Source organism: Tachysurus fulvidraco, chromosome 18 (genome assembly GCF_022655615.1).
Source record: "Tachysurus fulvidraco isolate hzauxx_2018 chromosome 18, HZAU_PFXX_2.0, whole genome shotgun sequence".
Taxonomy (NCBI): Eukaryota; Metazoa; Chordata; class Actinopteri; order Siluriformes; family Bagridae; genus Tachysurus; species Tachysurus fulvidraco.
The window spans coordinates 17,207,704-17,221,669 of record NC_062535.1 but is presented as its reverse complement, the minus strand read 5'-3'; the positions used below and the strand labels follow the sequence as shown (position 1 = coordinate 17,221,669).

The window sequence follows — 13,966 nt, the reverse complement described above, 5'->3', positions numbered from 1 at the left end:
TTCTGTTTTTAGCCCCTATTAAAATGAAAGTCATGCTGATATTAGACAAACTTATCAGTCATCAGTTTCCATTTGAATTGCTTATTTAAGAGTCCTTTCAAAATTTGTGATGTGTTTACTATGACAATCTTCATCAAGATAAAGGGTATTATCTTAATGTTAATTAACACCCAAACACATCCAGCTGTTAAATTGTTTGTGGAGTTCCTGCACTGTCACATCATCAAAACAACAAAAATTGTCTATGTCCTCTATACAGTTCACAGCACAAACATTTAAATGACCTCACAGAAAGACAAGAGCTTCAGCTAGCATATCAGAAATGAGTGAATAAATCAGTGATTATTATTATTTCCCCAAAGATTTTGGTTGGAACAAAGATCTGTAGTCTGAAGAGATGATACAATAAGCACATACAAGAAGCACTGTGTTTAAAAATGAGTGACCGTGATGTGGGTGATGCTCATGATCACTGACTCATTCCCATTATAAACATATCATTCTTTAAAAATTCTTGTATCATTAGTAGATTAGGCTATAAATGTAAATGAATGTGGTGCATATTTGACGATACTAGCAAGCTAACTCAGTACCATTCATATAAGGCGTATTAGCTATGCAGGGGCTCCAGGGCGGGATTTGGTTAGCTGCACTTGTCCAAATCTTTCGAAAAACATTTTCTGAACTATATAACGTTTAGTATAACATTCAAATTTCTTCATAGACATATTTTAATCACTGCAGACTATGTTGCATGGTAACTGTGAGTTTTATCTCTGCAGCTAATATTGCTAACATTAGCAGAAGTTACCAGATATCAACTTACCCTCGCTCATTTCTACAAATTTTGTGACTTTTTTTTTACTAATTTAAGTCATTACCAGTTAAGGATCGGCATGTTGGGGGGGCATCTCATCTTATTTCTTATATATAATATTGTTGATATTCTGCTTTTTTCTTCAAAAGTAAGTTGAGTAACAGCAATCATCTACCTTAGTTTTATTCGAGCTCTTCAACGAAGCCAGAAACATGGCGGCAATCCCACAAAGGAACCTAAATTATTACTAGTACAGTGCCATAAGTCTAACTCACTTAAATAAACTGCAGAATTCCAAACTACAGTTTAGAAACGGTTAAACACTCATTTCACAAGTGCCAAGCTTGAAAAATTAAAAGAATAATATGACATTTGTTCGAGGTTTGGAACTAATTTCAACATAATCCTTTATTCAGCACCAACAAAAAGCAGATACATTTATAGTTCATCCATGTTAATGTGCTACGTCTGCATTTTACGTTCATTACAATATATGGTATACGGTGAATAGTGTTTTTTGCATATATATTTCAAATATTTTAGAATAAATCAAGCTATATAACATATTACATATGCCCAGAATATGCCATAAATGTCTAATACTACTGATAATTAAATGAAAACAGAAAAAAACAAAGAAATATCGTCATCTAGTGGAACTCACGAGAAACAGCAACACATAGCAGACACCCTTATACAGAGTGACTTACAACTGAGCAACAAGGGCCTTGCCCAGGGGCCCAGTAGTGGCAGCTTGGTGGACCTGGGGTTTGAACCAATGACCTTCCAATCAGTAGCCTTACAACTTAACCACTGAGCTAACACATCCCTACTGTCTACTGACCAGCTGTAGTCATATATATTATTAATAAATCATTACAATACAAATGAGAACATAAATACCACCTTATGATAATGCTACACTTGTTATTATTATTATTATTATTATTATTATTATTGTTGTTGTTGTTGTTGTTGTTGTTGTTGTTGTTGTTATATTGACTATTCAGCTCTTATTTCATGGGAAAAGTTTATTTCACTGCTCTATGATTACTGTGTCCATATTTGTTTTCACCTATGAATCCATCTGTCACTCGTGACTGTAGCTTGTTATCCTTAGTCAGCAAATCTGACTTTTTCATCATCAAACACTCATCACTAAAGGCAAAGCAACACCTTTTATAATCTGTGTTTCTTCTGATTTGTTTGAACTTTGTCTGGATCCCTCTGCATTAGCGAACATGTGAAAGAAATACACACACTCACATACTGACACAATGCTGGTCTAAATCTCAACAATTTTAATGATTCATTAAGTTAATTAAGCAAAATTAAATGATGAACTATTATATTAATAATCTGCCGTTATCTGATAACTGCAATAATTTGAGTTATAATTAAACTTTATGCATGCCTGCCTTAGAGGGTGTCTAAAGGTTTTCTCGAAAATATGACGTGTGTGTGTGTGTGTGTGTGTGTGTGTGTGTGTGTGTGTGTGTGTGTGTGTGTGTGTGTGTGTGTGTGTGTGTGTGTGTGTGTGTGTGTGTGTGTGTGTGTGTGTGTGTGTGTGTGTGTGTGTGTGTGTGTGTGTGTGTGTTCACTTATTGTTTGGAAAATACAACCAATTAATTTCCACATTGGCTTGGGAGAACAAAGGGATTTACAGACAAAAGCTCTTGTAAGATACATTTCCAAAACAATGGCCATAATGAGTAATGATTATTACAAATACAACCACAAATACTGCAATATTTTTTCCTTATCAAATCAGGTTGATTATTGTTGTTACACATTTATTTTTATTTTTTTTTTATTTGTCTCTTCAATGCATTTCACATAATATTATTTTTTTAGTGTTTTATAATTTTTCAGCTTTTCAGTGTTCCATATTTAACTTTTTGTGTGTGCCCTGTGATGGGTTGGCACTCCGTCCAGGGTGTATCCTGCCTTGATGCCCGATGACGCCTGAGATAGGCACAGGCTCCCCATGACCCGAGAAGTTCGTATGAATGAATGAATGAATGAATGAATGAATGAATGAATGAATGAATGAATGAATGAATGAATAACTCTTTGATAGACGCTTTGCTTTTGGATGCCACGAACACAAACTGAAGCTTCCATTTTCATTCGTTCTACATTTACATTCACAGCATTTAGCTGTTAAATGCATTTAAATTCATCTCATTTTTCCAGCTGAGCAGTTGAAAGTTAATGTCCTTGTTTAAGGGCCTAGCAGCTTGTTGTTATAAGATTCAAATTTGCATTCTGTTCAATAGTACAACATCATAGCACACATAACATACAGGGTCTGGTGAAAGTATATGGACACCTGACCACAATATCTATATGTGATTGTTGAACATACCATTTCAGATTTCTTCCCACTTTGCTGCTATAATAAGATACACTCTTTTGGGAAGGATTTTCACTAGATTTTGGAGTCTGACTGTGAGCATAGGTTTGGGCCTCTAGTTCCATTTAAGAGAATTTGAAATGCTGGAGCACATAAAGACATTATACAGTATACACATGTGTGCTTCCACGTATATGGCAACAATTTGTGGGATAACCACGTTAGGTTGTGATGGTCAGGGGTGCACATACTTTTGAGGTTATAGTTTAGATAATGTCTTATAGATATGTCTGGTTGTTGGAAACTCTCATCGATAACTGTTTCTAACGGGGGCGGAACCTGTCTGATCGATGGCATAGCTGCAATCATCGTTGCGCCCACGTTTGCGTCCAATCACATCGCTCTTTCCACCTGTCTGTCGACGTCAAACGAAGCCAATGGTCTGCGCGCAGAGGCGGGATATGGAAGCGAAACGGTCGCCTGGTTGCATCCTTCCGTGATGATGCTGTTTCTGCTCTAGCGTATTTTTCATGACCGATTTTAATTACGGATTTTTCGGAGAGCCCCGAAAGGGACTGGACCGACGTATCATCTGCAGAAGACACCAAAACAGTGTGGAAATCAGGGCGAAGGACAGCGCAAAGGGGCCGTCGGGGCCCGGGATCTTTCCGGCCTGATGCGGATGGATGGTGCGCGGCGGCCCTTAACCTGAGTTAAAGATATCGCTTGCGTCTAAAACCGGATTTGATTCATCCTTGTGGTTTCGTTACAAACAAATCGTCTCCAAATCCAGATTGGTGGAGAGACGGATAATCGAGCTGGGACTCCCAGTCATGGGCAACACGCCGGCCGCCAGGAGAGGAAACGAGATGGAAAGCGGTGCGTCTTCATCAATCTTTCTGTATCTCTCTCTAATCCCTCCCTCCCTTCATCCCCCTTTCTCTGTCCCTTCATCCATCTATACAGTATGTGGATCTTAATATTTCTGGATTTCTCCCTTCATCTCTCTCTCTCTCTCTCTCTCTCTCTCTCTCTCTCTCTCTCTCTCTCTCTCTCTCTCACACAAACACACACACACACACACACACACACACACACACACACACACACACATCCTTCTGTATTTTTCTTCATAATTGTCTATCTCTCCCTTTATCTTTCTGTATGCCTCCCGTCTTCCCTATTCCCTCTCTTTTTCTTCATCTCTCTGATCTCTCTTAATAATTTATATTGCTTATAATGGCAAGGAGAATGAGAGTGTGTGTGTGCCCTGTGATGGGTTGGCACTCCGTCCAGGGTGTATCCTGCCTTGATGCTCGATGACGCCTGGGATAGGCACAGGCTTGGATAAAGCGGTAGAAAATGAGTGAGTGAGTGAGTGAGTGAGTAATGGCAAGGAGCCTTACATATTTTATTATAATTGGGCAGAAGAAATTTCCGAAATCTCACACTGCCTTAACTGAAATCTCCGAAGTACAAATAAAATTTAAAAATATATGAATTTTTATATTTCAAAACAAATACAGCAATGCAAATGAAATTGAGGTTCCAAAAATCAAACCAGGTAGGACAAATTTCAGGTCAAGAAAATCTATTTGCATCCTGGAAATCCAGGACAAGAGCTGAAAGTTTAACACCTTGTACTCATTTGCATATGCACATTTACAGCAGTTGAAAATTCAGATTTTCCTGTGAAAATGAGGCAATTAAAAATTCAGGTAGATTTAAACAGCAATATGTAAATGAGCCAGCCATCCGATCCTAGGAGCTTGAGAAAAGATTCACTGGGATGTTTTCTGCCATTAAAATTGTGCAACAAATTAATTTGGTAATCATCTCAGATGAAACAACATATGCCGATCTTTACACTTACAAATTCACCAAGTAGTATGTTTACAAGCACACTGTTAATCTGATCAACAGATTTGTGCATTTATCAGATTAATAAATCAAAATCAAGTATCTTGACTCAACACTCAGGATAAATGTTAAATGTACATGTTATTAACTCCTCACGTGTACAAAAATATCTGTAAAAAAAGTTGCAAAAGTAAACACCCCAAATACATTTTTACCAGTAACGGTAAACTTGTCAATCTGTCAATTCTGAAACTGACCAACTAACCAGAAATACACGATGGAGTAAATGTGTATACTGTGTATGTTGAAAATAGAACAATGGAGCATTTTCAATGCTAACACCAATGCTAATAAACTAGCTTCATTACATGCAAGTTTTAAATTAAATTTAAGGCTCGTAAAACCAGATGTTTTAGTTACATGTCACTGTGTTTATAAAACCTGATTTTTTATCAAATTATTTCCCTGTACCTCGATTACAGTACACATTAATTTAATCACATCACCCATTTCCTTACATAAATCTTCATGAAGAATGCTGCAAGGTTTATTTTGTTCACTATATGACCAAAAGTATGTGCACCCCTGACTAAGACTTCCCACTAGATGTTGGATTGTGTCTTTGTGGATTAGTGATCATGCAGCTACAGAGCATCAGTGAGATCAGACTCTGATGTTGGGATGTTGATGAGACTCCAGTTGCAGTTCATCCCAAAGGTGTTCAGTGGTGTTGAGTCAGAGTCAGGGCTCAGTGCAGGACACTCGAGTTCTTCACTCCAACCTTCACTTCCACACCATGGAGATCTTCATGGAGCTGCTTTTGTGTACAGGGACATTGTCATGATGGAACAGTGTCCGAGTCTCTTAGTTCCAGTGAAGAGAAATTATAAAGTTACAGACACAGAGACTTTCTATAATCTTGTGTACTTCAGACTTTGTGATAAGAGTATGGGGGAAAACAGGTATGTAACCAGTTATAATGGTCAGAGGTGCACATACTCTTGGTCATATTGTATATGTTTGTGACAGAGTTTTATGTGATTCTTCCATAGTTAAAGAGTTCTTGGCCCTTGCCAGGGAAGACTTCCTCAGGAAATGGGAGAATCCCGCTCAGGTAAGAGTCTCAGCATGTATGAAAGTAATGACAAACCAACACACATCCATGAAACTCTGATGTTTTTACACATATTTCACACATGGTACAGTTCCTGTCTGTGTTTGTGCTGAAAAAATTGGAAATACGGGAGCTATGTCACGTTCACGCTACAGAGTGACAACTAACTACCCTGTCTGAATTTTGGTTGATTGATTGTTTTAAGCAGAAATGCACTTTATATTACAGCAATGCATCAATCAAGCACATCTTTTCTTTTTCACCAAGCCCAGGCACACACAAACACACTCCTACTTATCATCTGACTGCAGTGTGCATCTTTCATGGTCACTGGGTTTAACAGACTTTGTTTGCTCTGTCGTCTACTTCTGTGTGTTTTAAATATATCTTTTTTTAATGGTATTTTGGTCTGCAGCATGTTACAGTTTTGCTGCATTTTTATTTCCTTTGATGACGCTTGTATTGGTGGTGTTGGTGTGTGTCTGCAAAATTTGACTTCTATTTGAAAAGGGAAAAAAGAAAAAAGATCAGTAGTAGGAGTCAATAGTACCCCTACTGTAGCTAGCATGTTATAATTCAGCTAATTGTTTTTAAAATAATATGAGCAGAGCAGTAGTGGCCCAAACTCCTATATTGTGCTTAAAAATTTCATTATAAAACATTGTGTCATCTGTAATGATTGTCTGCATTTATTATGTGTTACAGATATTTGTCATTATATGTGGGTATTTTTTTTCTGTACAGGCTCGGTATGACTTTACTCAGTGTGTGTGTGTATGTGTGTGTGTGTGTGTGTGTGTGTGTGTGTGTGTGTGTGTGTGTGTGTGTGTGTGTGTGTGTGTGTTCATTCAGAATACTGCAGCTCTGGATCAGTTTGATTTGCTCAAGACTCTGGGAACAGGCTCGTTTGGCCGTGTGATGCTCGTAAGGCACCGAGAGAATAGCCAGCACTACGCTATGAAGATTCTCAACAAGCAGAAGGTACAAAGCTTACAAAGCCAATCAGAACGTCACCTTGAACCTGTTTTAAAGACAGCAATTTTATTTTTTAGATTAAAATAAGAATAGAAAAAAGCACCTGCACATTTACACTCAGCAGGAAATCCATATTGTATTATTATGCAAATTAGAAACACAAACCCTGCCCCCACACCATGCTTTTTTTCTGAATATCAGAACTTGTTGTCTTAAATATTTTGTGATGCACTATCACTTCACCAGCCACCTCTCTCTCTCCCCTCTCTCTCAGGTGGTAAAGTTGAAGCAGATTGAACACACGCTTAATGAGAAACGCATCCTGCAGGCTGTCAGTTTTCCTTTTATAGTACAACTTGAGTACTCCTTTAAGGTGTGTGTTGTCTACTGTAATACAGAGACTGGTGTTGTAAATGGGTGGTGTATCAAAAATGGTGTTATAAATATTGTGTGTGTAGGACAACACTAATCTGTACATGGTGATGGAGTATGTTCAGGGAGGAGAGATGTTTTCACACTTGCGCAGGATTGGCAGGTTCAGGTGAGACGCACACTACGCATGTTTGCCTTTTACGCAGATCAAGTAATTAAACATTTTTATGATGATGACTTTTATCAGCTGTTGTGTAAACAGTCTTACAGTTTTATATTTTCATCCACCTGTCCACTATGAGGATTGAACGGAGTGCAGTCATTTTATTGGCACATGATTCTGTCATGTCTCCCCCTTGTGGTAATGCGCAGGATTGTCAGATGACTTTTTACGTTTATATACTACACTAATTAGCTTTTTATTATTCAGACAGTCAAGGAACAATACGCATAAAAAAGGGATACAAATGTGCAAAATTTATACCTTGATGATAAACTAAATAAGTTACCTCTCTGTCTGTTTGTCTGTCTGTGTTTCTCTTTCCCTTTCTGTTTAAACAGTGAACCTCATGCTCGGTTTTATGCATCTCAGATAGTTCTGACGTTTGAGTACCTTCATGCACTGGATCTCATCTACAGAGATCTGAAACCAGAAAACCTCCTCATCGACCAGCAGGGCTACATACAGGTCTCTCTCTCTCTCTCTCTCTCTCTCTCTCACTCACTCACTCACTCTCTGTCTCTCTCACACTCTCATTCACACACACAGACACACTTTCATTCTTTTATTCTAATCTTATTTAACCGACTGTAAAGCTCTGATTAGTGAATTGTGACAGTTATTTGTGAGTTTTCCTTTTTCTTCTCTTCAAGAAACACACTAGGATCTTTTACCAGAAATGCAAGATACTCTTTAAATGCATTGAGGCTCTCCAGAGAAGGGAAACAGGTCATTTATGACAAATATAAATTATCAAATGATCACAAATTTGGTAAATGTTTTTTTTTTCCAGTTTAAGTGGTTTTGGTCATATGGAACAAATCCAATTTCATTGGCTCTGTTCAAGTATCATTTATTTCAGGGAGTAATTTAAAATATTTTTCACCTCAAAATTCAGTCTGTTTTTTTTTCCTCACAAAAAGTTGTCCTGTGACTGAAATATAAGGATACAGTGTGTGATGAGAGTTTGAACTGAATTCTGCTGCCCTCTAATGCCTGCACAGAGCACTGCAGAATAATGCAACCACATTTCTCTTTGTAATTCTCGAAATAATTATTCTTAAAGGAAGAGGTAGAGTTAGAAAAGATTAAATGTTCTTGATGCTCAGAGTGGGGATTAACAGTGTGGTGTGTGGTTGTATGTACAGGTGACAGACTTTGGCTTTGCAAAGCGTGTTAAAGGTCGCACATGGACGCTGTGCGGCACGCCTGAGTACCTGGCCCCGGAGATCATCCTGAGTAAAGTAAGTATTAGTGCAGTTTATGTTTCTATGAAATTTAATTAAGATGAGATTGAGGTAAGACCAATCCTATGTCACATATCCACATGAGGTAAATGTAAAATGCGCTAAATGCTAAATGTTGTGTATGTGTTATTTTCTCACACTCACTCCCTTGTGTTCTATCTCTCAGGGTTATAATAAAGCAGTGGACTGGTGGGCTCTGGGTGTGCTGGTGTACGAGATGGCAGCAGGGTATCCTCCATTTTTTGCAGATCAGCCAATCCACATCTACGAGAAGATCGTCTCAGGAAAGGTGACAACGAGTCCACAAGAATAAGTGAATCTATGCTTTCTAAATCCTTTAGTTAAATATCTCTTATGTTGCTTGATATAGAAAAAATGTACACCGTTAGAAACACTGTGTGTGAATGTGTGTCTCTGTGTGTGTGCAGGTGCGCTTTCCCTCACACTTCAGTTCAGATTTAAAGGAGCTCCTGCGCAACCTGCTGCAGGTCGACCTCACCAAGCGCTATGGCAACCTGAAAAATGGTGTCAACGACATCAAAGGCCACAAGTGGTTCTCCACCACTGACTGGATTGCCATATACCAGAAGAGGGTGAGGCACACACACATTGACATACACACACACTGACATGCACACACAGACATACTCACTCTATTATGCTAATTTGCTTACTCAACACAGGCACGCAGGCAGCTGTACAAACAGTAGGCTACCGATGCAATCATTAAAACTCAAAGCCACACCTCTTACATTGAGACTGAGACACAGAGGCCACACCTACTTCACTGAGATATAGAGGTCGCACCTTCTTCACTGAGGCCCAGAGGTCACAACTCTTTCACTGAGAATGAGACACAGAGGTCACACCTCCTTCACTGAGACACAGAGGACACGCCTCTTTCACTGAGACTGAGACACAGAGGTCACACCTCCTTCACTGAGACACAGAGGACACGCCTCTTTCACTGAGACTGAAACTCAGGTGCCACACCTCCTTCACTGAGACTGAGACACAAAGGCCTCACCTCCTTTACTGAAACACAGAGGCCACACCTCTTTCACTGAGACTGAGACACAGAGGACACACCTCTTTCACTGAGACTGAGACACAGAGGTCACTCCTCCTTCACTGAGACACAAAGGCCTCACCTCCTTTACTGAAACACAGAGGCCACACCTCTTTCACTGAGACTGAGACACAGAGGTCACTCCTCCTTCACTGAGACACAAAGGCCTCACCTCCTTTACTGAAACACAGAGGCCACACCTCTTTCACTGAGACTGAGACACAGAGGACACACCTCTTTCACTGAGACTGAAACACAGGGGCCACACCTCCTTCACTGAGACACTGCTGTCACACCTTCTTCACTGAGACTCAGGGGCCACACCTTCTTCACTGAGACGAAGGGGCCACACGTTCTTCACTGAGACTCAGAGGTCACACCTCCTTCACTGAGACACGGGCCACACCTTCTTCACTGATACACAGGGGCCACACCTTCTTCATTGAGACACAGGGGTCACAGCTTCTTCACTGAGACATAGAGGCCACACTTTTTTCACTGAGACACAGGGGCTACCTTAATCACTGAGACACAGAGCTCACACCTCCTAGTGTGGACTGACAAAAACAATGCTGAAGGCCACACAGAGTCAACACCTTTCACTGAGACACAGAAGACACACCTCCTTCAACGAGACACAGAGGCCACACTGCCTTAACTGAGACACAGACGCCACACTGCCTTAGCTGAGACACAGAGGCCACACCTTCTTCAGTAAGACACAGTGGCCACACCTCCTTCAATGACAGACAGAGGCCCCACATCCTTCATTTAGACTGAAACACAGAGGCCACACCTCTTTCACTAAGACTGAGACACAGAGGCCACACCTCTTTCACTAAGACTGAGACACAGAGGCCACACCTTCTTCACTGAGACACAGAGGCCACACCTTCTTCACTGAGACACAGGGGCCACACCTTCTTCACTGAGACACAGAGACCACACCTCCTTAACTGAGACACAGAGGCCACACTTCTTTCACTAAGACTGAGACACAGAGGCCACACCTTCTTCACTGAGACACAGGGTCCACACCTTTTCACTGAGACACAGGGGCCACACCTTCACTGAGACACAGAGGTCACACCTTCTTAACTGAGACACAGAGGCCACACCTCTTTCACTGAGACTGAGACACAGAGGTCACACCTACTTAACTGAGACACAGAGGCCACACCTCTTTCACTGAGACTGAGACACAGAGGCCACAATTCTTTCACTGAGACTGAGACACAGAGGTCACACCTACTTAACTGAGACACAGAGGTCACACCTCTTTCACTGAGACTGAGACACAGAGGTCACACCTACTTAACTGAGACACAGAGGCCACACCTCTTTCACTGAGACTGAGACACAGAGGCCACAATTCTTTCACTGAGACTGAGACACAGAGGTCACGCCTACTTAACTGAGACACAGAGGTCACACCTCTTTCACTGAGACTGACAAAGAGGTCACACCTACTTCACTGAGACATATAGGCCACACCTCCTTCACTGAGACACAGAGGCCACACCTACTAGTGTGGACTGACAAAAGGAATGCTGAACTGTGTGTGTGTGTGTGTGTGTGGGTTTTAGGTTGAGGCTCCATTTATCCCTAAGTGCAGGGGTCCAGGGGACACCAGCAACTTTGATGACTATGAGGAAGAGGAGATCCGAGTGTCCCTCACTGAGAAGTGTTCTAAAGAGTTTGCCGACTTCTAGCGCAGCCAGGCGTGATGAGCAAGCGAGAATTAGCATGATGGATGTATTTTTATGTGTGTAGAATCAGTGCAAGCAGCTTAAAGGAGTACAGTGACGAGCCAAAAGGACAGACACCGTTGCCTTTGCCATCCCGTTTAATCGCTCACGTTTATCACATTTATTGTTGCTCTTTTACTTCTGTCTACATGCGGTTCGTCAAAGCGACAGGGACGCATTCGATGAGTCCTCACCTCAGGAGAGCTCGACTCCACCCAGCATCTTCACCACAGACTGTTGCATAATAAGTGACATATTTTAAAGCTTTCTTTTTAGGCCTGTGTGTTGCTGTACTGGTTTAATGCATTGAAAGTATGATGGTGAGAAAAAGCCATGATTCTATAATGTTTATAGTTGAGTATAGAGCTTATTATTATTATTTGTCCCTGTATCTGCCTGCATCTCAGCATTGGACAGTATCTAAAGTGTCATGTATGGAAAATGTGTCATGGGCCAGAGCTCGTCGACAGAGCTTGATGGTATTTAGTTGATTAATGTATATGACAAGTCTGCTGAAGTTCAGGAGCATGTGCACTCCACGCCCTTTAAAACGTGAGGAGGTTACGGATAACAAAACCTGACATTACACTTTCATTTACATTTTTTTTTTCCTGAAGGGATTTTTGTTTTTGTTGGTTAACTGCTGTTTCAGTGCTGCTGGATCATATATCAGGAATGTTAATTGTTAAGTTTCAATGCTTCCGCTCTATAAGCTGACTCTACAGACACATTGCCGTGTGTAAATTCGAAAACTTTTTATTTGTATCAGTTGTGATGTCACAGTCGTCCCACCATTGGCTATTTCTGCAAGATTTCCATCAAAAAGTGACATTTTTGCTGTTTTATGCTGCTTTCACACTTTCACACTGTTACATTTTATTTAATTTGAAAAAAAAAACTGAACACATCACATTTTTGTTTTGTTTTTACATGATGATGGGTCAGTATTGTTTACAGCTGGAACTGATGGTATGTGAATGAATTAACATACAGGAAAGTAACTGATCAGATATAGAAGCACCTTTTGTGCTGATATGAAAAAAGGGAGTTAGAAAATATGCACACAGTAATCATAACAATGTTCCTACTAGTAGTGGCTAACTAGCCTAGCTTGCACTCTAGATTTTTTATTATCACCCATGCAGATGGAACTCTGATTGGTGTGATTCTGGAGATGAGTGGGTTGTTTGAATTTGCTGTAGCTTTGGAGTCAGAAAATCAAGAGAATATTCTTTAAAGTCACCACCAACTAACATCCTGATTGGTCTCACATTGGGTGCTTGATGTGACTCAGTGTTTTTCTGAAATTCTTTGGAAATTCTGTTGTGACCAGAAAAACATTAAAGGCAGCTCTTTTTTTAACATTGCCGAATTCTGCCTGCCTTGCTGATGGATTACATGTAAAATATGCACTGACGGATTGAGAAAAAATAGTGTGAAAGCAGCCTGATTTATTTACTTATTAAGCAATATTTGAATGAATTGTGTAAGACTGCGGGCTGTCAACATTCAAATAACACTGAGTGGCAATCAGATCAGTGTCATCAATCACAGCCCATGTATACAGAACTAGCGCTATAGCTTGGAGGATCAACCTGTTAGTCCTCACCATCCTGGATTGGTAATTGGAGACTCAGTGGAAATTTGATATGAAAATTCAATTGTGCTATGTTTGTGCCTTCAGAAGAAACTTTTGTGCTATTTTACATCTTAAATGTAAGCGGTAGTACCTGTACGTTGTTTTAAATCTGTGCTGTCACTCTTCGATATTTTGGTGCAATTGGAATGTTGTGTTGATGGTTTCCTGAATGGTGGGATTCAATTTTTAAAGTTAACAAATTGAGAAATAAGAGCACAAATGTCTGAATGATTGCGCAATGGTAGTGCTAGTGGAAAAAGCCGTTTTGGTGCGAATTGGCTGAATGACGTTAAGAATTGTAATTTGTAACGGCTAAATTTTTTTGAACACCATACATTGGAACAGTGAATAGTGTTTGCTTTATAAAGGAGTTTTTACATTGAAACTATTAAGGGTCTGTTTTAACCTGGTATCCTGCTCATTTTAAGCAGAGTTTAGAAACGACTTAAGACTTCTGTGGCTCAAGTGCACCACAAACAGATTGCTGTTTTTATTTGTTTTCTCTTTATATATTGGACTGCTCTAATCTCACCATTTAGTGAGGAGACA

General features: G+C 40.0%; 1 protein-coding gene across 5 annotated transcripts; it reads left to right on the top strand.

Annotated features, from left to right (window-relative positions):
* Positions 1–3,610: 3,610 nt before the first annotated feature.
* Positions 3,611–12,862, top strand: prkacab (protein kinase, cAMP-dependent, catalytic, alpha, genome duplicate b). Of its 5 annotated transcripts, none has more exons than XM_027136439.2 (10): positions 3,611–4,052; positions 6,086–6,147; positions 7,010–7,128; positions 7,397–7,495; positions 7,581–7,663; positions 8,056–8,182; positions 8,863–8,958; positions 9,128–9,250; positions 9,390–9,554; positions 11,617–12,862. In XM_027136439.2, exons 2-10 carry the CDS (start codon positions 6,129–6,131, stop codon positions 11,740–11,742), a joined length of 957 nt encoding a protein of 318 aa, XP_026992240.1. In that variant the 5' UTR covers positions 3,611–4,052; positions 6,086–6,128; the 3' UTR covers positions 11,743–12,862. The 5 variants fall into 5 exon arrangements, with proteins under 5 accessions (XP_026992240.1, XP_026992239.1, XP_026992241.1 ...); XM_027136438.2 differs by lacking the exon at positions 11,617–12,862 and adding an exon at positions 9,645–9,896 and having other exon boundaries at positions 7,000–7,128; XM_027136437.2 differs by having other exon boundaries at positions 3,612–4,052; positions 7,000–7,128.
* Positions 12,863–13,966: the final 1,104 nt, after the last annotated feature.

Coding starts and splice junctions, on each gene's coding strand:
- prkacab (XM_027136437.2), top strand. CDS start 4,007: ATGGGCAACACGCCGGCCGCCAGGAGAGGAAACGAGATGGAAAGCG. Junction 4,053..6,085: donor AGGAAACGAGATGGAAAGCG/GTGCGTCTTCAT, acceptor ATTCTTCCATAG/TTAAAGAGTTCTTGGCCCTT. Junction 9,555..11,616: donor TTGCCATATACCAGAAGAGG/GTGAGGCACACA, acceptor TGTGGGTTTTAG/GTTGAGGCTCCATTTATCCC.